The 24186-nt window shown below is 36.6% G+C and overlaps 1 protein-coding gene and 1 pseudogene across 2 annotated transcripts in view; both read right to left on the minus strand.

Moving 5' to 3' along the window:
* Positions 1–15131, minus strand: part of LOC149564246 (U-box domain-containing protein 57-like) — a 45179-nt gene extending 30048 nt beyond the window's left edge. The window contains 1 exon segment of the mRNA XM_089828318.1: positions 15019–15131. Within this exon segment, the coding sequence (XP_089684444.1) occupies positions 15019–15131 (113 nt within the window).
* A 779-nt stretch (positions 15132–15910) lies between these two features.
* Positions 15911–19634, minus strand: LOC149564247 (U-box domain-containing protein 33-like; annotated as a pseudogene). The gene is made up of 9 exons (XR_016364284.1): positions 19347–19634; positions 19130–19248; positions 18918–19042; positions 18708–18826; positions 18182–18501; positions 17806–17949; positions 17184–17726; positions 16296–17060; positions 15911–16134 (listed from the first exon to the last, which is right to left on the minus strand). The product of XR_016364284.1 is annotated as a U-box domain-containing protein 33-like (transcript).
* Between the last annotated feature and the right edge of the window lie 4552 nt (positions 19635–24186).

The following is a 24186-nucleotide window of genomic DNA, read 5'->3' on the forward strand; positions in this document are numbered from 1 at the left end:
TTTCAAAACTCCTCCCATACATATTCTTATTATTCTTCTTTGAATCTCAGATTAGTTACCACTTTATCATTCTTCGAATATAATGCCCTTCTACTTTGCTAAATTTATACATGTTACTACTATCACATATGACCATTATTATTCTATGTTTGGATAACTATTTATTTCCTTTTAAAATATAGTTTCCACTCTACACAAAAGGTAGGGACTCAAGCTCTAATAATGCTCTTGTTTGAATAGGAATTTTTTAGTCACAGTTAGTTATTTGATTAAGAAAATAATATGTTGAAGTTGGAATAAATGCTTCTATGCTCAAAATATAGACATTTATCTATATTATTAGAATGATCTCTTCAAGAAAAATATAGGGGGAATATATATATGTAAAAGACTGAATATGTGTACATATATTCAAAAACAATAAAAATAATCTATATTTTATTGAAATTCTTTTAATTATTATGTTAGTCTCTTTTGTTTTTTTAATTCATTACATATTATAAGAGCTATATACCTTGATCTTTTCCTCTGAGAATGCTCTTGTAGGGAAAAGAGGAAGATTGAGATTCAAAGGGACCCTACCATGTTATTAGAGGAAACCTTGAAAGAGAGGGAGAAGACTGAGGATGTTATTTGGTTAACCTTTAGTGATCTTGGTCTTTTGATTAAGAGAGAGTAAACCATGTTGACATGGATTTTCCATTGATCAGTAAATTAGATTAGTCAAGAGGACTATAATTCATGAATATATCTTGTCACTATGTGATTTAATGGGCCTACCTATAGTTTACATCATAAGGAAGTGATGTCTTCCAAGTGATGTCACTTGTATTTGTAAAAGTTACTATAAGTTGAGGATCTTACAATAACTTGTATTATGTAATATCACACCTTAGTTAAGTACTTGGTGAATATTGAATGTCAAAATTCTTGGAGAACAATACTCTTGATATTAGATGTGATATCAAAACCCTATTTAAGAAATTGGTGAATATCATATGGTTATATTCTAGAAGACTAATACTCATGATATCATAATGATGAATATCTTTTGATCAAAGAGATCCTTAAAAATTATCATTCCTAATACTACCAATGGTGTAATATATGTCTTGTGTTTAGCCTTCCTAGTTAAGAGGTAGTGTTGATGTGTCGTAGCTTCAGTTGAGTAAATTTTATGTTATACATTTTAAGTATTGTACTTGAATCATGAGAATATGCTTCTTGTGAGACTTACAATTGAGTTCCTAGATGTCATTAAATTGACTATTTTTGAGTTGTTTTGATGCAATCCCAATTTCATTAAAGAATAATACAAAATTTGACAAAATATGAATGTTTCAGAATACCATAACTCTTCATTAAAAACTCTACAACTCTACTCTACCTCTACAATAAAAACAAACACCTACTTATTATAATTCTAAAAATTACCATATTCCACAAATTTTTGGGAAACACAAATTTTTTTGTTTTTGGTAATTTTTAAAACTCGTCCTATGAATCTCAATTTTTCTCAAGGAAAGCCCCCAACTAAGACAACACAAATTGCCAACTAATCAACAAAATCAAAGATACAATTTAAAATTTATTACAAAAACAAAAATCCTAAAAAACTAAGAAAAAACACTAAAAGCCAATTTTGGAGGTCAAGATGAGTTTTCAAGCTCCTAGAAAAAAGTTGAAACAACCGCCTATCGAATTAAGCTCATTGTAAATCCAAATAACTCCTTTGAGTGCAACTACCTATAAAATTTTAGCCAAAACCCACATCCGAGTCAAAAGTTATGACCCCCAGAAGTAAATCTCGACCAAAACCCACATCTGAGTCAAAACCCTTGACCCCAAAATGCCCCTACATCATGTTTGTATAGATGCATATTGTGTATGAAGTAAGTATGCATTTTGTGAGATTAACATCTAAGAGCTCAGATGTCATCATGTTGATTATCTTTTGGTTGTTTGTATAAATGCATACTAGGTATTTTAATAACAAATAGCTTAGATGACAATAGTAATAGAGAGTGTTAAATTTTTAGTCAATTCGGATGTATTTATCTTTTGTGTGTGTGTGTGGGTGTGCGTGCGCGCACGCACGCGTGTGTGTGTTCACCATATGCGATATATATATATGTATGTATGTATGTATGTATGTATGTATGTATGTATGTATGTATGTATGTATGCATGCATGCTTAAAAATTATATTATATTAATCATCTAATTAATGAATAGACATGTCCCATGAAGGGACATGTCTCTTCATCAATTATTCTCCTTATATATAAAAGAGGTTGTTTCCATATAGAAAATACATACCACATATAATGGCAGTGATTAGTAAATTAGCAACAGATTGTACTAAAATAACGCTTACCCAAACAGAGATAGAAGATCTCATCATGCTCATGGAAAGATGTCATCTAGATTTAGCCAACAAAAGTGGTGATCATAGTCATCATACTATGGAGAACATAGAGGGAATGGTGAAAATAAAAATTGTTCATCCGGACCTTGTTGTGGACCTTGAAAATAATTTTTTTCAGCAAGGGTGTGTTGTGTAGAGATCCTAATTTAGTTAGAACAATACTAAATTTTTTCATGTTTGGTTTATGTGTTGAATTATATAAGGAACTTATGTTTGGTCTTTGTATAGTTTTATAAGGCTAAGCCTTTTATCTTATAGGTCACCTCCCTCAAATTTGTAATTGTATATATTTTCGAGGGCTAGTCTTGGCTTATACTATGTTCTGTTATTTCACTCTTGATGTTGGTTGAACTATTTGAATATAAATTATTTTTAATAAGATAGATCTAATTCTATAATCCAAGTTTTTGACATGCAATTAGAGAATCTAGAAAAACAACTATAAGGCTTTCAACAATTTATAAGATTGTTACATAGTATAAGGAGATTGTTATATGACTCATATTAAATTAAAACATTATAACAATGGCTAGTTGTATAGAAGTTCTTATATATTTTCCTCCATAAAATCAAATGTAAATGTAGGTTTTGCTACCCATTACAATACATATTCTTCCTACATTCACATCTAGTATCCTGTTTAATTATACACAAGTCAATAGTACTACTCACATGAGTTCTACCATTACATGTAGAAATTCTATTAACTAGATATAATTAATAAAAAATAATACCTCATTCAAAAAGATATAGTAGACTCTGCCTCAAAACGTTGCTTAGCTGAAAGGAGTTTTTCACTCTACTAGGGTTTCTTGCTTCATGCAATCTTTTAGTTTTTTGTGTACAACTTTTTTTTTTGAACTTTCCCTCTTTTAGCTCCACTTGTCACACCGCATTTACTGTAGGAGTTTTTTTAGGCTAGGTTATAATGGCTCTGGCCAGTGGTGAACCAGTTGTTTTTGGTGTTCACGCTGTTGCTTTGATCGGCCATGGCACCTCCTCCAAACCAACGTGCGCACAAGTTTTTCATGAGGTAATCCTAACATTATCCTTCCTTTGTAAGAATTTGATGTTGCATGTGATTGGTTAGAACAACATACGTTGATAGGTTATTTTGTGGGTAGGATTCCCCTGAAGCTATCCTCCAAGAATGGGTTAACAAGAGCTAGACTCCTCATGGAGTCCACCTTGACACTATGCAAAAACCTTACCAAAAGTTTTTTATATTTCGCTTCACTAACCCCTCACAAGCAGACACAGTCTTTAACAATGGACCATGGTTTATGCATTCTTTCTTGCTTTTTTTTCAAAAATGGTCATGAGACTTCACAGTCTCGAATGATAAAAAGCTTAGGGTTCCTATATGGGTCAAGTTCCCAGGTTTAACCCTGCCTTGTTGGCCTTTCATTGTGTCCATTACCAAAGCCCTTGGAAAAGTTGTCACCAAGGAGCCTGAGAAATTCTTCAATGCTCGATCACAACGACATGTTTAAGTAGAGGTGGATCTTTCCAAGGATCTCAAGGATTTTGTGAAAATTTAGATTGGGGCTACAACCCTCTCTTAGAAGGTTCTTTTCTTGAACCTCCCCAACACCTATTATAGGTGCCACTCTGTGGAACACAAGATCAAGGACTACCCTCTGGCTACGCCTAGGGTCAAACCCATGCCCAAAGAGGTGCCTGTCAAAAAAACCAAAGGGAAAGAAGAAGAATGGGTCACTATTGGGCATAAGGGCAAGGCTCTCTCGAATCCCTTGCCCCCTAAGCCGTCTTATGCTGTGGTCGCTACAATTCCTCCTATCCCCACAAGAGCGCCAATTCTAGCTAGCATAGGGATGCAAGTAGCGAATAAAAGAATAGCTTTCGAAACTTCTTAGGTTTCAAAACCTACAAGCTTGCAAGGGATCAAGGCAACCACTAGGGTTTCTGCCTTGGCTGGGGTGCAAAATCCTCTTTCTACCTCTTCCATTGCACCACCAGCGCCATGGCGTTCTCGCAGTCCTCCTAGACATGTGGAGATACCAAAGGTGAAGCATCAGGCTGTAAGTCCATAGGGTTTTCCATCTGACTTCAACCATGATTATACCTTCTTATAGAATAGCTACTATTCTCTTGAGGATGAAGATGTTATGGAAGAGTTCTCATGAACTTCCTTTCATGGAATGTTTGAGGTCTCACAAACCTCCCTAGAAAGTACTATGTTCAGGACGTCCATCATAGACTTGGTAATTTAGATTTTCTCTATCTGCAAGAAGTTAAAATTTTTGGTTTCATTCTTGCTTCGACATGCCACATAATTTGGCAAGATGGCATGACGTTTTCTTCCTAGCATGAAGCTAGTCGAGGTGGTGTAGTTACTCTCCTGTCACTTTTCCTTCATTCTGCTATTATTTCGCACAGTTTTGACCCCATGCATATAATTATTTGGCTTTTTCTTTCCATTAACAATCATTTTATTGGAGTCATTAATGTTTAATATCCTAGATGTGGGCCTGGCTAGCTAACAAATTGCCTCTAGCTACTTGGGTTATGTGTGGGGACTTTAATATGGTTGAAGTGGCCTTTGACAAAGATGACATTATGTCCTTTTGTTGGACAGCTGGGCAAAGACAAGCTTGGTATTACATGAGCAATAAATTCGGCCTTTTTTATCCCAATACCAACCACCGCTAGGATAGTGGGGTTTGGCACACTTGGTCCAACTTTCGAGCTAGCTCTGACCACATATTAAAATGTCTTGATCGTGTTATGATCACTGTGCAATCTTTTTTATCTTTTTCTGAGGATCAAAATTTTCCTATCATTCCCCTGATAGATGTGACATTATCTGACCAGTCCCCCATATCTTTTGTCATTTCTTAGCAAACTGCTATCCCCAAGGTGGCCCAGTCTCAATTCTTCCTCAACACGTTTGTTCTATTGCATGCTTCCACCATCTCACACATCCAACATGTCTGGAATTTGGAGCCACGTCCACATTCCCCATGGGGATGGATTCAATGGTGGAATGATGCCATTACTAGAACTACTCCATTCCTATGCATCTATGGGCATCAACTGGAAGCTATATTAAAAAAAAATTCTTATGAGGCCAACACCCTTACCCTCAAGAAAGCCTCTGAGGCTCTCACCTTCAACCCCTTTGATGTGGATCTGCAAATTCAACTTGCCAAGCTTCACCATGACAAGCAAATTGCTAACAATTATGTTGCTTGAGGAGTCCAAATCAAGGCCCGTCTCCACTAGTTGGAGGTTGGCAATAAGGCCTTGAAGGAGCTCTTTTAGGCTATCTGAGCCCATCATACCAATGTTGGGATTAAAATGACCAAACAGGGAACAACTAGTTTGTCCAGTCTCCCTGACATCCTACAAGCATTCATTCATCACTATGAGAATGTCTTTGCTTCGCAGGGAACTTCGGTTGCTTAGGAGGAAGCTCTCAAAATGTGTATCTCTATTACTCCAAACTGCCTAGCAATTGAGCAACATGCTTTCTGTGAGCAACTTCTTTCCCTCGCCAACCTCAAAGAGGTAGTTTACTCCATGGGAGATGACAAGTCCTCTGGGTCTGATGGATTTCCTTGTGAATTTTACAAACACCTCTAGGAGCAAATAGGCTCTAATTTGCACAAAGTCTATCTCGAAGCTTATCATTCTAAAAGTTTAGGAGCAATTATAAATAAAGGGAATATCAAATTCATACCTAAAGCTGGTGATCCTGAGGACATATGCAATTGGAGGCCCATTATCCTTTTGAATGTGTCTTATAAGATCATTTCCAAGGTGCTCTCTCAAAATCAGGCACATGTTGCCTTTAATCGTGTGGCCTAAGAAAACTGGCTTCATCAAGTCCAGATATATTCTTGACAACATCATTGTTGTCTGGGAAGGTATGGAATGGACTCACAAGTCCAAGCAGCAAGCTATCTTTTTAAAAATATATTTTGCTAAAGCCTATGATCGTATTGAATGGCCCTTTATCTTGGCTATGCTTTAGGCTCTAGGTTTTGGTCCCAATTTCTTTCAGTCCATAGAGATGCTCTTTGGTGATGCTAATGCTTGCATTACCATCAATAATTCACAATCTAAGGCTTTTGGACTTTTTCATTCAACCAGGCAAGGTTGCCCTTTAGCTCCAGTGCTTTATGTCCTTGCTGCTAAAGGTTTTGGCTATTTGCTAGCTAATTCTATCTCTTCAGGGCTGGTTCATGGCATCTCCTTGCTTGAATGTTTCTCCCAATTAGTCAATGCTCATTTTAGTGATGATTCCTTTCTTACTCGTCTTGATGATGAAGAAAACATCCAAAATGCTTTAAATTGTCTAGACACCTTTTGTCAAGCCTCTAGTTCTACCATTCAATGGCATAAAATGCTCTGCTACCGTCAGCCATTCTTGCCAGCTCCACCTTGGCTCAGCCAGTTTTAGTGGAAATGGGTTACTCACGGGGAAATCTTCTACTTTCTTGGAATTCCCTTTGCCTTCCAGGCTTCTCCCGTGGAGCTTTGGAATGCTGTGCTTGCCAAGATTAGCAAAAAGCTCAAATATTGGATCACCAAGCTGCTTTCTCTTGCTAGTAAATTTAGATTTGTTCAAAAATTCTAGTAGCAACTCATGTGTACTACTCTTCCAGTTGGGCTCCCTCCAAAGCTTCCTATCTTAAGCTAGAATGTTTTCTCTAAGATTTTCTTTGGGCTTTTGGTTCTGATCAACATGATTTTCACAAAGTTGCTTGGGATTTTTGTTGTCTTCCAAGAAAGTCTGGTGGTCTTGGCCTACTTTCCACTCAGAAACAGGGCCTTGCTCTCTGTGAAAAATGGATCATCTTAGCTATTTCTGGAGATGAAGCCTAGAAGATTCTAGTTCAACACTGTATTTCTTCTAGCTTCCTTGTTAATAGGGCTGCGTGAAAGGGGATTGGATTTCAAACACTTCTCATCATGAATGAACCCATAGCCATACAGGGCTCATTTGTTATTAAGAGCATCTAGAAAGCCTGGGAAGCTATTAAGCCTTGGCTTCGTTGGGCTGGAGATGAGTTTCGCAATGGGCTCTCCTTGAATCAATAGAACATTTGGTGGTCTCCCCTATTTTTCGTTCAGGGTACTCCTCTCGCCAAGACTCAAGGTGTCAGTGCTCTGCATTTTTTCAAATGAGGTATTTGAACTCCTAAGGATCTCTTCTCAAGAGTCACCATGAGTTTTAAGTCATGGGAAGATATACAAGTCCAGTACAAATCGGTTGACTTTTGACCTTCTACTATCTTCCATCCCAGTGCACATAGTTCCTAAAGTGGGGATTCAAACTGTCCATCCTTGGTGGCATGATTGGAAGTGGTATCCTACCACTCCATTTTCCAATTACAAGCCCAATATGGGCTACAGATGGCTTTTGCCCCATCTTTCAATGGTGAACACACTTAACTAGCCCTGGCATTTGCAATCTTAACTTTCTCAATGGAGAAAATATTTTGATACCATTTGGAGCGCTATTACAACACCAAAGATTTCCTAGTTTGCTTGGTGCCTTGCCTTCCAAGGTCTTATCCTGGGGCCTCAACTCAAGCACATTGAGGTTTCTAATCGTAGATGCCCTTTCTATTGTCAACCAGAGACCTTTCTGCATATATTCTGGTTTTGTAAGCATGCTCAAAATTATTGGCACTGGATTCATGATTTTTTCAAGCCTTTCAGGCCCGAACCATTTTCATGGCACATGATCCTGCTAGGTGATTCCCCCAGAATTCCTCGAAAATTCAACCAAATTCAGCATACCTTTAGGATGGAAATTTTATCTTCTCTATGGAAAGATAGGAATTATGTTCTGTTCACTCATAGTTTTTTGGATGTTAACATTGCTATGTACACTAAGGCATGCATTTGTAACAATGTTATTGGAATTTCCCTTTACTGATTTTACATGGTATTTCTAGCCTCAAATCAGATCTTTAAAATGAAACAACTAATATTACAAAGATCAACCAATTTCCCAATAAAACCCAAATCGGGTATGCCCAAATTAGTGCCAAAAAACTTCACAACTTCACAAATTACTAATAAATCTGAGAATGGACATTTTTATAGAAATTTCAGCAGCATAACATCCTACAAAATGACATTTCTAGATTTTTATAGCCTTTACACAACAGCTCACAAATGTAGGACAAAACTATGCTCAATCGGGCTCCCGAAATTAACACACAATGCCCGGAAACACCACAAAAAACACTCATAAACTATCTCAGAACTTTAATCACGATGCAATACATATATTCAGCTCTATTTTAACATCTTAAAGTCTGAAATACAGCAGCAACCCAAACTGATATGAAACACTCAACTGAAAACACCAAACTCAAACCAAAAACAACCCCGAAAAGCCACAAATTGGCACTATTCAGCACAAAGGCAAACTCTGTATGAGCATTCACATGGAATGGCTTCAAACTCCTATCCTTAGCCTTCCTGGAAACCTGCAAACTCCCATTCTTGGGTCTCCTTCTCCATAGGTTTGGCAACCTCTGAAGAACAACAAGAAAATTAGCAAAAATCAAGTTCTGGAATGAGTCCAAAATGCCTCCAAACCCCTTTTAAAGAGGGCATAACCCTAACTCACATCCAAGAGGGGTTAATAAAATATAATTTAATAATAATTTTTATTTATTAGTCCATTGGTTTCCAAAGATTAGCCCCTTTTTTTCGACTTCACCTTTTTGGAGCCTGCCTGCCTTAGCAAAGTTTATTTTTTTAAAAAATTATTTGAATAGGGGACATGACAAGTCCTCCCCTCCCAAATATTGCTTGTCTTCAAGCAATGAAGGTTGGAATTCTCAAGAATATGTGCTCCTTCTCAAGTTGCATCCTCTAGTGGTAATCCTTTCCATTTGACCAAATGCTCTATGACGCTCCTATTTCTCAACCTTTTCTCTCTTGTATCCAAAATCTCTTCTGGTATCAAAACTAATTTCCCTTCATCATCAAGAGGTGGTAATTCTGTAGATAGTATGGTTTGCTGGACTAGAACCTTCTTTAAGCAAGATACATGAAAAATATTATGTATTTTGCTATTTGGTGGGAGCTCCAATTCATAAGCTACCTCTCCTACCTTCTTGATGATTTTATAAGGCCCATAGAACCTTGGCTTGAGTTTCTCTGCCCCACTCCTCTTCAAGGTGCTTTGCTTATATGGCTGCAACCTAACAAATACCAAATCTCCCACCTCAAAAGATCTTTCAATCCTTTTCCTGTCAGCATATATCTTTTGTTGGTTCTGTGCATGTTGTAGATTATCCTTGAGGGACCTTATTATGTCTTGGCTTTGCTTGATGAAATCACTTGCTGCGGGTACTCTGCTATCGGAAAGTATTAGATCAACAAAGGAAAGGGCATCATAACCATAAAGAGCATGAAAAGGAGGCATACCAATAGACATGTGATGAGATGTATTGTAACAATACTCCCCTAGGTGTAACCATTTCACCCAAGCATGTTGTTGATTGGAAACATAGTTCCTCAAATATCCCTCTATCCATTTATTAACTATCTCTGTTTGCCCATCTGTTTGAGGGTGATAGCTAGTAATGGGGGTGAGTTCAGTTCCTGCCAAATGAAAGAGCTCCTTCCAAAAAGAGCTAAGGAATCTACTGTCCCAATCACTAACAATGTTTCTAGGCAAATCATGTAATCTAAAAATTTCCTTGAAGAACAATTCGGCCACTTGTGATGCCTTGAAATCAGATGTGATAGGAAAGAAATGTGCATACTTAGTTAGTCTATCTACCACCACATATATGCAATCCTTACCTTGAACCTTGGGCAACCCAGTGATGAAATCCATGGAAATACTTTTCCATTTTTGTTCGGGAATAGGAAGTGGCTGCAACAACCTTGCAGGAAAATTTTGCTCACTCTAGCTTTGTTGGCATACCATACATTCCTTAATGTGTTTAAGGACATCCTCCTTCATACCCTTCCATGAAAACCGCTCTCGAATTTGCCTGTATGTCTTGAAGTATCCCTGATGACTAGCCAAAGGTGTGTCTTGAAAGGCCCTCAATATCCTCTCCTTAGTTTTTGACCCTGGCACTAAGAAGATCCTGTTCTTGTAATAAATCAATTCATCAACAACCTTGTACCTGTTATCATCCACTAACTTATCCAAAATCTTGGTGGCAAATGAATCTTTAGCATACTCTAAAATTATGGAGACTTTCCAATCAGCAGAGATATATGATAAGGAACACAAAGTGGGCTTTCTTGAGAGAGCATCAGCAACCACATTATTCTTCCCTTTCATGTATTCAATATCAAAATCATAAGCTTGCAATTTTCTTACCCATTTTTGTTGACAATCATTCAAATCCCTTTGGTTCAAGAAGAACCTGAGGCTATTATGGTCTGTCTTTACAATGAATCTCCCACATACCAAATATTGTCTAAACTTATGAAGTGCATGCATGATTGCCAACATTTCCTTATCATAGATGGAGTAACCTTTCTCTGATTGATTTAATTTTCTACTCTCAAATTCTATTGGATGTCCCCTTTGAGTTAGGACAGCCCCTATACCTTCTCCAGAAGCATCACATTCAACAACAAAAGGTAAAGAGAAATCTGGAATTGCAAGCACAGGGCATGAACTCATTACCTCCTTAAGCTTATCAAATGTTTTTTGTGCCTCTTCTGTCCAAACAAAAGCTCATTTCTTTGTCAAATCAGTCAAGGGGGCAGCAAGCTAAGAAAATCCCTTGGTAAATCTCCTATAGTAGCTACACAACCCAAAGAAACCTCTCAAATGTGTAAGATTAGTGGGTGGAGGCCAATCCAAAATTGTCTGGATTTTTTGTTGATCAACCTATACTCCTTTAGAGCTTATAATATGTCCCAAATATAGGATCTCTGTCAAACCAAACTCACATTTAGATAGCTTAGCATAGAAGGATTACTGCTCCAAGATTCCCAAAACAGTGTCTATGTGCTTTAGATGCTCTTCCCATGTTTTACTGTATATCAAGATATCATCGAAAAATATCAAAACAAATTTTTGAAGATGCTAACTGAATACCTTATTCATACAAGATTGGAATGTTGCAGGTGCATTAGTGAGTCCGAATGGCATAACAAGAAATTCAAAGTGCCCATAGTGACATCTGAAAGCAGTATTTTCTACATCTTCACTCCTCATCCGGATTTGATGGTAGCCTGATCTTAAGTCAATTTTTGAGAAGTATATAGCACCATATAACTCATCAATGAGTTCATCTATGCGTGGTATAGGATACCTATTTTTTATGGTCTTCTTGTTTAGAGCCCTGTAGTCTATACACATTCTCATTGTACCATCCTTTTTCTTGACAAGTACCACAGATGATGCAAATGGACTAGAGCTAGGCCTTATGAATCCCATGTCCAGGAGTTCTTTAATAGTTTTTTCAATTTCTTCCTTATAACCTCTTGGATGGCGGTATGGGGTTGTTATAACTGGTTTGGCACCCTATTCTAACTCTATAACATGCTCAAAACCTCTATCTAGTGGTAATCCTGGAGGCAAATCATTGAAAACTATACTATGCTTATCAAGAATATTTTGAATTTCAAAATGGAAATTACCTTGATTCTTTGGAGAGCTTGTTGGTTGGATTATGACTCCTGCTGCCCATGTTACTTGTCCTCTTCGAAAAGTCCTCTCCATCCTCTTTGCAGAGACCGCCTTAGGTGTTCCATTCGATAACCCTCTCAATATGACTTCTTTCCCATTGGAATGAAATTTAAACTCCATAGTTTGATGGTTCATGTAATAGCCTCCGATAGAGTGCAACCATTGAACACCCAATACAAGATCTGTCTCCCCAATACCAACCACATAGAAGTCATCACATAACTCATAATCTCCTGAGGTCATCTTGAGTTGTTTCACCACCCGTGTGCAAGGCATAGTGAATCCATCAGCTACAGTAACATTGAATCCCTCAAAATCTTTTTCTTTAAGCCCTCTTTTCATGACAAATCCCTCATCAATAAAATTGTGAGTTGCCCCACTATCAAGAAGAATGGTCAACCTTTGCCCTGCTAGTACCCCTCGAATTCAGAAGGGATGGTATCCTGGGACTCCTGACAATGCTGCTAAAGTGCCATCCTTGCTTATTTCTTTTCCTTTCTCTTCTTCTACCTCCTCCTTAGTATCATGAAATTCCTCATGCTCATCTGAATCAGATTCTGAAGCAACTTCAATATAGTGCACTTGACCTTTCCCCAAACATCTGTGTCCTGGAACCCATGGTTCTCTACAAGTAAAACAAAGCTTTTTCTTTCGTAATTCACTCCTAGTCTCTTCATCTACCTTCTTTTTTGCCACATTTGTCACATCTTTTGGTGGTAGTGTTGGGAAAGTCTTTTTCTGAAAATTTCCCTTATGTTGCCAAAGATTTGGGGGTTTTTGATTAGTGATTGATTTCATAGGCACGCAAGTTTCAAGTTGCAAGCTTCTTTTGATAGCTTCCTGTAAGGTTGAGGGTGAGAAAGCCTTAACCAAACCCTTAACAGAATCTTCTAAACCATCAAGAAAAAGATAAACAATCCTCTTTTCACTCATATCAGATACCATAACAGCCACTTTTTGAAATTCTTCTATATACTCATTAACTGATTTGGTTTGCTTCAACTTTGACAATTCTTTAAAGTACTCTTCATCATCCTTGAGGTCAAATCTATCTATCACTCTTTGACTGAAATCTTCAAATGTAGTTACCTGATCATGACCTTGAGTAGTCATTCCATGATACCACCAATCATAGGCTGCTTCTTCCAAGTGTAGACTTGCAAATTGAACAACATCACTCTCTTTCATGGGGTTAAGTGTGAAGGAAGTTTGTAATTTTTGTAGCCATGCTCTAGCTGAAATTTTATTTGTTCCATCAAAAGTAGGTGCTGTAAACTTGCTTATTTTATTTTTGAGCTCTCTTCCACTTGTGTCATGCTCCCTCCTGTTCTCTTTCTTGGGCATCAAAGTGTTCATTATATCCACATATTCTCTAAAAGGAACTGAACTACGAAAGTCATCATTTAAGCCATTATAAGTAGCTCTTAATGTAATCAAGTTACCTGTAACCTCTTCCACTGGATTAATGGTTGGATCTGGTACTGGTGGCTCATCTGCAGGCAAGAAAATAGTTTTGGTTGATTTAGATGGTGTGGATCTCCCATTTCTTGGCTCCTCTGAAGTGCTCCCTTTCTCATTAATAGATGCAACTCCTTGTAATTTTTCTGTCAATATTCGCAAAGCCTCTCTAGTTTCCACCAAACCATCCACTGTTTGCTTCTGAGTATTTTGGATGTCTTGGAAGAATTTCTTTTTCATCTCATCTGGATCAGCCATACTTTTTTCTTCCTTGAATTTTGTACTTTTTCTTTCAACTAGGGGTTTGATCAAAATTTCTTTATTCTTTTCTCGCTGCAAATATCTTTTTTCTCTTTCACTTAGTTGCATGCGATCATAAATTTTGACATGCAACTAATTAGAAGCAACATGCAATCATAAAATATGACATGCAAGATCTGGGTAGTTGTCAAAACTGACATGCAAGATCTGGGTAGTTATTAAAACTGACATGCAACTTCTACAAACCCTCAGGCTGGCAAGATCAGGTCTCTGATACCACTGGAATATCCCTTTACTGATTTTACATGGTATTTCCAGCCTCAAATCAGATCTTTAAAACCAAACAACCAATATTACAAAGATCAACCAATTTCCCAATAAAACCCAAATCGGGTATGCCCAAATTAGTGCCAAAAAACTTCACAACTTCACAAATTACTAATAAATCTGAGAATGGACATTTTTACAGAAATTTCAGCAGCATAACAGCCTACAAAATGACATTTCCAGATTTGTATAGCCTTTAATAAAACTATGCTCAATCGGGCTCCCGAAATTAACACACAATGCCCAGAAACACCACAAAAAACACTCATAAACTATCTCAGAAGTTTAGTCACGACCCAATACATATATTCAGCTCTATTTTAACATCTTAAAGTCTGAAATACAGCAGCAACCCAAACTGATATGAAACACTCAATTGAAAACACCAAACTCAAACCAAAAACAACCCCGAAAAGTCACAAATCGGCACTATTCAACACAAAGGAAAACTCTGTATGAGCATGCACATGGAATGGCTTAAAACTCCCGTCCTTAGCCTTCCTAGAAACCTGCAAACTCTTATTTTTGGGTCTCCTTCTCCACAGGTTTGGCAGCCTCTGAAGAACAACAAGAAAATTAGCAAAAATCAAGTTCTGGAATTAGTCCAAAATGCCTCCAAACCCCTTTTAAAGAGAGCATAACCCTAACTCACGTCCAAGAGGGGTTAATAAAATATAATTTAATAATAATTTTTATTTATTAGTCCATTAGTTTCCAAAGATTAGCCCCTTTTTTTCGACTTCACCTTTTTGGAGCCTGCCTACCTTAGCAAAGTTTTTTTTTTTTTTTTATTATTTGAATAGGGGACATGACAGTTATTATGCAGATCCAGGTGCAAGCTAATAAAGTTGCCCTAGAAGTTGCTCACTTGCAAGAGTTGTTAAATCACTAGGGCAATGCTCCTTGCACTTTTTCCAGAGTGCCTCCTAATGCTTCGACTGATGTCTCGACACCTTGTGGCCGTCGTTCTCGGTGCCAATCCTCAGGCCGCCACTTGCACATGCCGCGCTCCCAGGCTTCTTGCCACTGCTCTCCCAGTGGTGGTGATGGCGGATGGAGGCACCGCTCTGCTTCCTCACCTTGTAGTGGTTTTGGCTTGTCCCCGGCTCCTCCTCTTGCTCCTTGGCGGGTGCAGTTTGGAAAGTATCCTCGCTTGGCCTTGGTGATTTCTCCTTTGCGGCCCGAGGTTAAAGATGCAGAGACTGCCACTAATCCTGCTACTACTGATGATAGCTAGACTATTCCTAGCCCACCCCACAATCCCACTAATGCATGGGGTTTTCCTAAAAAAGATGATCCTCCTCCCTCGGCTGGCACTGCTGTGGTCGCTTGAGGTTGCTTTTTTATGTTTTTTTTAATAAATAGTTGTTGTTTCCAGCTGAGGCCATGTTATTAAGTCTCGCTTCAGCTGTGTGAACTCTTTTGCGGGGAGATCTTGTATCCCCTGGCTCCTTTTTTGTGAATTGTATTCTTAAAATATTTTTATTAATTGAAAAGGACTATTCATCAAAAAAAAAAATAGTAATACATTTTCTTATTTTAAATAATGATATAATAAAATAGATTTTGTTTTTATATTGAAACTGTTAGCTTAAAGATATTTTTAAAAAATATTGATAATCAATTATAATACATTCAAAATCATTGGTGCCATACAAAATTGTACAGCTCTCCTGAATTAGATTCACTCGCTACATTTTTAAATACTATAAAACTGTTAAAAATTGCCATACAATAACCATTAACATATACTTACATACATATTAACATTTTACATATGGACTCAGCAAAATCATGTTTGTATCTCATAGATCTTCAAGAGATCGCCTCTTGCATGCCACTGTCGAATGCCGGATCTCAGAGAAAAGTTTGGGATGAGATTCTTACTCGTAAGCTTTTCATTTGTCATGGGAGATGTGTCACGTCCACAATCAAACCATCGTTGGATCGCCTCTTTCTCGTATGTAAAGCCGTCTGCAGCAATGTAAGGATCCTGCATAATCTCCTGCAAATAGGAACAATTTTGTCTCAAGTCAAAACCCTCATTTTTTAATAACAACGAAAACGTAATGGAGTTGGGGAAATATGAAGTAACAGAATCAGATTATAACAAATATAATTTGAAACACCAAGTAATGGTGTAAGAGTGGAAGAAATGATCCTTGCCTTGAAGATTGGACAGAAAAAGAAGCTGGGAACATGTATTTCCTCAGTTTCCTTCCCCAACTTTTGCCCACATTCAATCGGTCTGCCAAGTTTTGTTTCAGGCAACATGTTGCGGATCTGGTTCAGCATTTTCATCACAGTCGGTTGAAGATCGGGCCTCTTCTTTCTTTCCGGATGGGTGCAATTTAAGGCAAGATAAGCCAGTTGAGTAGCATGCACAAACGGCCAATCTCCAGCTGAAGGATCCAAAATTTTGTGAAAGTTTGAAGTTTGTAACGCCCTTTCCACATCTTTGACGAGTCCTAGGGCATGCTTTCCGGTTAGAAGCTGGAGAATGACAATTCCGACGCTGTAAACGTCAGATTTTGTAGAGTACTCGCCGTCTGTGAGGTATTGCGGATCCATATACGAAAATGTGCCTTTTGGCTCTGACTCTGAGTTTCGATCCTTTGACAGAAGACGAGATAGGCCGAAGTCGCTTATTTTACTCACACAATTCTCATCGAGGAGTATATTTTGGGGTTTCAGATCGTGGTGGACGATTGGATCCGGCATAAAACTGTGCAAATACTGCAAAGCTGAGCATACTTCGGCGGCGATGCGAAATCTGGCGTACCAGGGAAGAGGCGGAGAGGTGCCTTTGTAGCTCAGGTGATCTTCAAGGCATCCGTTCGACATATATTCATATACTATACAACCTCGCTCGGAACAAGCTCCAAGAATTCGTACCAAATGCGGATGATGAATGTGATTGAAAATACCGATCTGAACAAGAGAAATTCATAGAGTTTCTGTAAGAAAGGTGAAAGGTTTTTTTTGGAAAAATCTGCCAGAAAAGAAGATAATTTAAAATTTTGTGTCGCTTTGGAAAAAATTTACTGTTCATACCTCACTTTGAAATTACTTCCGACCCTGCAAACCGTTCTCCCTTAGGATTTTGACTGCAACGGCTGTTTGTTTGATTACGCCTTTGTAGACATACCCATAACCGCCTTCTCCGAGTTTAAAATCGTTGGAGAAATTGCAGGTTGCTATTTTTATTTCCTCGAAAGTGTATTCGCGGAATTCAAGAATATTAGAGGACGACGAGGATACTGAGGCATCGCCTGGCGGCATTCTAAGCAAGCAACTCTGAAGATGTTGAATTTCGGCGTCCTTTTGCTGGAGAATTCGCAAGTTTTGTTCTTCGACGGCCGCAAGCTTTCGCCTTGTTGCTTCGACCTCATTAATGGCTTCCTGTCTTTCACGGGTGCATTCGTTCACTTTTGCTGCGAGTGATGTCAGTTTCTCCACCATTTCCTGAACTTCTTCCTCGACCTCGTTCCGTCGCCTTGTAAGGTCTTTGCATCTCTGTTCGGTAAGCTTTATACGCGAGATGGCATCCTCTTTCTCGTTGGCCATTACTTTGAAGGCGGTTTCAATATCTTTGCACTGAAGATGCACAAAACATTAGGAGAATTTACTGGAGCAACAAGAAGTTGCATATGGAAATAAGGAAAGTGCTTTATACCTTGTGAATTGATGTCAATGCAGCGGCCTCTGCTTTCTTACGCCTCAGGATATCATTTTGCAGTTCCTTATTCACATTCACGACCGCTTGCAATGCCTCTGTAAGCCGAAGTTTCACGACTTCAGCATCTGTATAATTCACTTCCTGCTTTAAATTTCAAGTTAGTTTTAGTTCCTTATCCTAAATATCACACACATAGATCTTTTGAACTCGTTTACATGTTTCCAATGCCGTAGATTAGCTTTCCGAGAAGACATGAAAAATCTTTAGTTGTGGCTTCCATTTATTTATGGCTCGATGAGAAGAAATTTATTTATTAAGCTTGAAGCAAAGAAATATATTGATTAGAAACGATTGTTTGGTCGAGAGGATTTACATGAGATTCTGTTGGCCCATGCTCCACATCGTAAGCTTGATCTACATTCATTTGTGACCTGTATGGCGCTTCCAATTCCGAGCAAAATTCATCAATTGCAGCTGTTATTTCCAGATCGTCCACTTTCTCGGTCACGGGAGCCACAGAATCTCGCTGCAAATTTGACGGTGTTTGATCACCGTTGTTCAGATCTGGTCTGAAGTGTGCAGGCGATGAAATCGATCGGTTAAAATCGTTTGGAGAAGGTTTAACAACGGAATCTTCGGTTCGTTTCCTCAGCCAATCGGGCAGAGGACTTCTGCCGCTCTTTGATTTCCGAGCTATACAAATTCACACAAACAAAAAACAGAGAATGCAAATTTTAGATTGAAAACAAATACCGATTCGTAGACATTAAATTCTTATATAAGATTGCTTTCTGAATTGAAATTGCATTTTATTTTTTCAAATCAAACTGTCTTTTGGATTCAACTGTTCTACAAAACAAAGATTTACTTTGCAAATATGAAATTGTTTATCTACTGACCAGGAGATCCTTCACTGAGCAGTACGAGCTTTCCCTTGCAAACAACAGAAACGTCGCACGACTCTCCCGCGTGCTTTTGAACATAATACGCTTTCCCCGACTGTTGCATCTTCATTTTCCTGTACAAAATTTGGAAAGATGGGTTATTTTATGCGATTTCAATGGTGTGGTTATGTTTTGTAATAGAACACACAGAATTATTGTTCCTACTTTGAAATGGCGCCGCCGGCTGTAGATGTTCCCATGACAAGTTTCGTGATACCTCGCTCTGAAATGACTTCAACAATCCCTTTGGAAATCTCCTCCTTCTCAAGAACTAAACGATCAGCTTTGACCTATGGCAAATTGCTTGAATTTAGACACTGAGAGATCAAATTTTCCGCAAAGCTCCCTTTATCTACCAAACCAGATAGTAATCATACCTCTGCTCTGGAACACATATCCAAATATTGATTCATCCAACCGTCCAGCTTTTGCTTTTCACCCTTCTCGTAAGCTTTCAAAACATCCTTGCTTACTTGGTTCAGAGGAATCCTCCCCACTGAAATCACAGAAACGTCAAATTTCTCCCCAGAAAACACTAAATATTAGATTTTTGATATGTGCATCGAAACTGAATTCGACCATAGAAATTCTTACTTGGCGATGGAAAGTAGCGAAGTGTAGGACGAATATGAAGAAGAATTATTAACACTTCTTCCCTTTTATCCAAACTTTGAAGCGCCCATTTGAGAGCGTAGGCGCTCTCAAACAAGTCTTTTCCAACGGCAACATAAACTAATTTCTCAGCAGCAACAAGAGGAGAATGAATAGATTCTTCTTCCACTTGATTTTCTTCAATTTCGGGCACTGTCGGAACCTGCACAGTCCGTCTGATTACCACCGGAGTTCTCATGTTAATCTACCAAACTTCAAACATAGGAGTTTCAATTGACATTTAAATCCACTCTATTTATTCTAATCACAGTGCATTTCAATCTCAGCCACATAAACAAATTAATATTTGGCGTATATCTTGAGAGGAAAGCAAACGACCGTATTCATGGATTCGTTATCATTTTAAAAAAAATCTGCTACCCACCGTTTGTTTCTCTCGCGGCTAATAAATTGAAGAAATTAAATACGAAGTAAATTGACCCCGGGTTTATCAAAGGAGGGGTATATTCCCGCGCCATATTAATGAAGGCTGTCTTTAGGAGGGGTATATTCCTACCTATATTCATATTCTATCTTTCCAAATATTTTGGGCGTTGATTTATAGATATGACAGTGAGGGTGGTCGATTTCATCTCTACTGTTCGATGTTCCCTCTCTCCTGTTAGATGCCTCAACTTCAACTAGCTTATTTATATTTATTCAGATAATATCTATATTAAATATGCCGATCGATATCTTATTTTAATATAGGCCATTCAAAAAGATATCGATTGACATATTTAATATAGACATTATCTAAATAAATATAAATAAGCTAGTAGCAACCATGCACATAATATACATGTATGATAACTATAATTTATATATATAAGATTTATGACAATATTTTGGTCATTACTAAATACAAATACATATTTTTAAAAAAAAAGTATATTAAGCAAAATTTATCTTTCGTCATTTCTTGGACATTGGTAAAAAGAAATACATATGAATACATATTTTCTTTAATGAATTATTTGATATAAAAAATTTGGAATAGTCGTATAAATGGTATCATATCAATTATAAACCATAGCAAATTTAATATGTCAAACCATGTAGTGTATTGATACAATTTAGGAGTTTATAAATGTTTCAAATAACTGTTATTTAAAAGTTTGTGATATTACAAGTAACAATCATCAATCTAAACCATTACACAAAGCTTTTTGTTTAAGACAAACTAATTATTCGATTCAAAATAGTTGAAAAAGTTCTACAACCAGTAGCATGTAAATTATAGAGAATAACAAAACATAGGTCAAACCTTGTAGTTTATATCAGAATCGAAGAGTTTATAAACTGTTCAAATAACTCTTATTTAAAATTGTTGTGCTAATAGAGTGGAAATTACATAAAGAGGACCTCATTGTAATGGTGCAAATACATTACATATTCCTCAGTGATTAGAACAATATTATGACCTTTATTATGCAAGCGATCATGATATACTTCTTCCATAAAACTTGTGAAAGAAAAAACCTTTGTATATGTCTCTTTAACCTTGTGTGCAACATCTTTCATCCTCATTATTTCCAGCTCTTCAACGTAATCAATGGATAATGTAGTGTTTTCAATATCTTGAAGAATTTTAGAGCAACACTATAAAATTGATGTTGTGCACTTATCAATAGGTGTTTATGAGATGGAGTAGAGTTGGCTGAGATTTTTGGACTTGCATCAACAATTTTAGATTCATTGTCTGATAGATCCATAGAGAAAAGTGTTACCTAAGAATCAAACAAAATCAAATCAATGTTAGAATAAAATAAAAGATTATAAATTTGAACATCAATAGGATAAAATAATTTGTAGTTTTTCAATTTTGTGTAGTTATATATACATGCAAGTTTATATGGATGCAACCATTTTAAAGTCATTATATTTTGAAATTATATAATGTACTAATATATTGTAATTGAAGTAATTTTAAAAATAAAATGATTACCTCAATATTCTTCTAAACATTTGAGTCTATTTTCTTCAGCTTTTCTTTTGGAAAGTTTTATGCCATTTTTCATTTTTTCATAACAGTCATATGTGAATGGTGGTGTTATTCTAAGACTTTGTAAAGACTTCACACGAGATATTGCCACAAATGTCAAACTTGTTCTCTCTCTCTTGGACCTATATCAATTGTAGCTTTTGAGAGAGTTAGTCCTTGTGATTTATGAATGGTCAATGCCCATGCCAATCTTAAAGGTAGTTGAAGAGTTCTACCCCTTTGTATTGGTATTATTGGGACTATATTTGGTTGATCATCTTGAAAAGGTAACCCAGAGTAATTATTAAATTCAACCAAAACATATGCTAGTGGCTCTAGCGGTTTACTTTTTGGCCTGTAGATAATCTTTCTAATATACCCCAATGCTCCATTGACAAGACCTGCTTCTACCCAAAGATTTGTAGTCAACATCACTCTTGAATTGTTACTGATTAATAATTCAAGGTCAAGCTCTCCATTTGAATAATCTTCTATTGAATTCAAACTCCCTACCTTTGCTGCAAGACTTCGTGCAACATGATGCTTCAATAAATGTAACATTATCTTGTTATGGTTATAAACCTTGTCATTTTTGGAGAACAAATGGACACAATTTTGAAACTCTTCATTTGTGTTAGCATTTAAATTGATAGGAGTTCTCATCATAAGTAATTTCCAGTCTTCAATTTGTGCATCAACATCTCTAAGATTTTTTAGAAGTTGACAAAATCTTTTTTGTTCAATGCCTTCCCCCTCTTGTTTAAGAATCTTATCTAAAGTTACCGCAGTTTTGAATTCCTCCCACAATAATTTTTCTCGTCTTTCGTTATCATATGCAGGTCTGTCACTCATTGGAGGCAATTGACCCAAGTCTCCAACAAAAATCATAGATATACCTAAACAAATTTAAAATAAAAAAACTAATAAGTAGATTTAATAATGTCTTTAATATTTATGTATTATACTAAATATGGCATAATATGATAACGTGTACTAATAGAAGTAAAAATATACTTGCAAAGTTTTGGTCTAAACTTTGTGGAAATGCTTGCCTTTATCTTGAATCTACATTTTCCAACATAGTCTAACCAATGAAGCTCATATCATCAATCAATATGTATTTGATATGTTTCATTTCCTCTTGGAAACTTGTAAGACGTGATCCTTCTAGCTATGAAAAATCTTTTACTGGTATTCTTAGCTTTGAATGAATAGTGAAAACTCCAATATTAAATGTTGCAACTCCTATTGGTGCTAGTAAAAGAAGGGAAGAAGGGCCCAACAAACATGCATTTTGAAGGGCTTCATGAATGGCCCCAATCAAATGTGACTTTCTTGTACCTATTGTTCCTTTAATTATCATGAACAATGGGCCTCTATCTTCTTTGGTATGGTAGTGTGTCATAACTACATCCATTGCCTTTTGTTGTTTATTTCTAAGGGTCATATAATTGAAGCATTGAGAAATATCATCATATATGAGACATTCATTTTCTTTCATTTTTTTATGAAATCGATTGCTCCCATTGTACACTCCTCACATTGATATTCAACAGACCAATTTGTATTGTTATCAATGTCTCTTCTTGCCAACATATCTATTTCTGATAGTTGCATATTTTGACCATTATGAAGTCTAGATATGATTTCCCATTCGTTCTCTATAATATTACTTGCAACAACTTCATCTTCTCCAATATCTAAACCATTATTATTTTCATTTTCCTCTATAATTGTTTCTTTTTGTATATGCCAAGCATTATAAGTGAATGACTACCACATTTCTATTATTGAGCCAGTCTCCACACCAATATCCCCTTCTATGTCATGAAATGGTTTGTATAGTAATAACTCTATAAAATAGAATTCTATCCATTTTTTTCAAGCATGCAGATGAATGGATGTAAACCTTGGAAAAACTCTAACTATAACTACCTTTTCCCTTGGCTCCCATTTATTTTCTCTTTTTCTTTTAGAATTTTATATCCATGATTTTGTTGCATCAATTAGTGTGATGCCTTCCATAGAAAGAGGCATTTCTTTATATCCATCAATGAAATATTTTGTATTGTCATCATTGTTATCCTCATTATTCAAAGTTATAGATTTGAGCACTTCATGTGAGACATTTAGATTGACAAATCTTCTACTACTCTCCATGAGTTGAAGCTCTAACAACATGTGACATGTTTCTTGAACTCCAATGTCCCTTTCTATCACAGTTTCTATTAGAAGCCTTCTATATGCATGTGTAGCTAAATCATCAGGGTTTTCCATGTTTGAAAAATGCATCAACATCTGGTGGTATATTTTAGAGCTCTTCTCAACTTTTGATGCATACTTTGCTATGTATTTAATGACTACATGTTTGGAAAAAATAGGTTGCCAATCTATATTTGCTCTCCAAATTGCAATATGTGATGATTATGTGAGCTAACTCTATCATCATTTCTTGCTGGCTCAATTTTTTTTTCCCCATTCCTATGTCTTTGCATAATTTCGATCTAGTAAGATTCAATGGCCAAGGAACATTATATCTAAAAACATTATAAGAAGGTGAATGAATAATTATTTCATTAAATAAATAATATTTTTTACAATAAAAAATATTAATAACTATAATAGTTACCTACAAACCATCTTTCCTTTTTTTTTTGCGTAGACATACACCCTCTCTACAAACTGTGTGACACTCAACACAGTTTAGTATTTTTTCATAGTCATTATCAATATCCACATTGGTAAGTTGTGTTGTATTTTTGAGACATAGATGTTCACCAAAATTTTGCAATGCCTACA

Source organism: Cupressus sempervirens, chromosome 4, assembly GCF_028749045.1.
Source record: "Cupressus sempervirens isolate cs-2001-9-10 chromosome 4, ASM2874904v1, whole genome shotgun sequence".
NCBI lineage: Eukaryota > Viridiplantae > Streptophyta > Pinopsida > Cupressales > Cupressaceae > Cupressus > Cupressus sempervirens.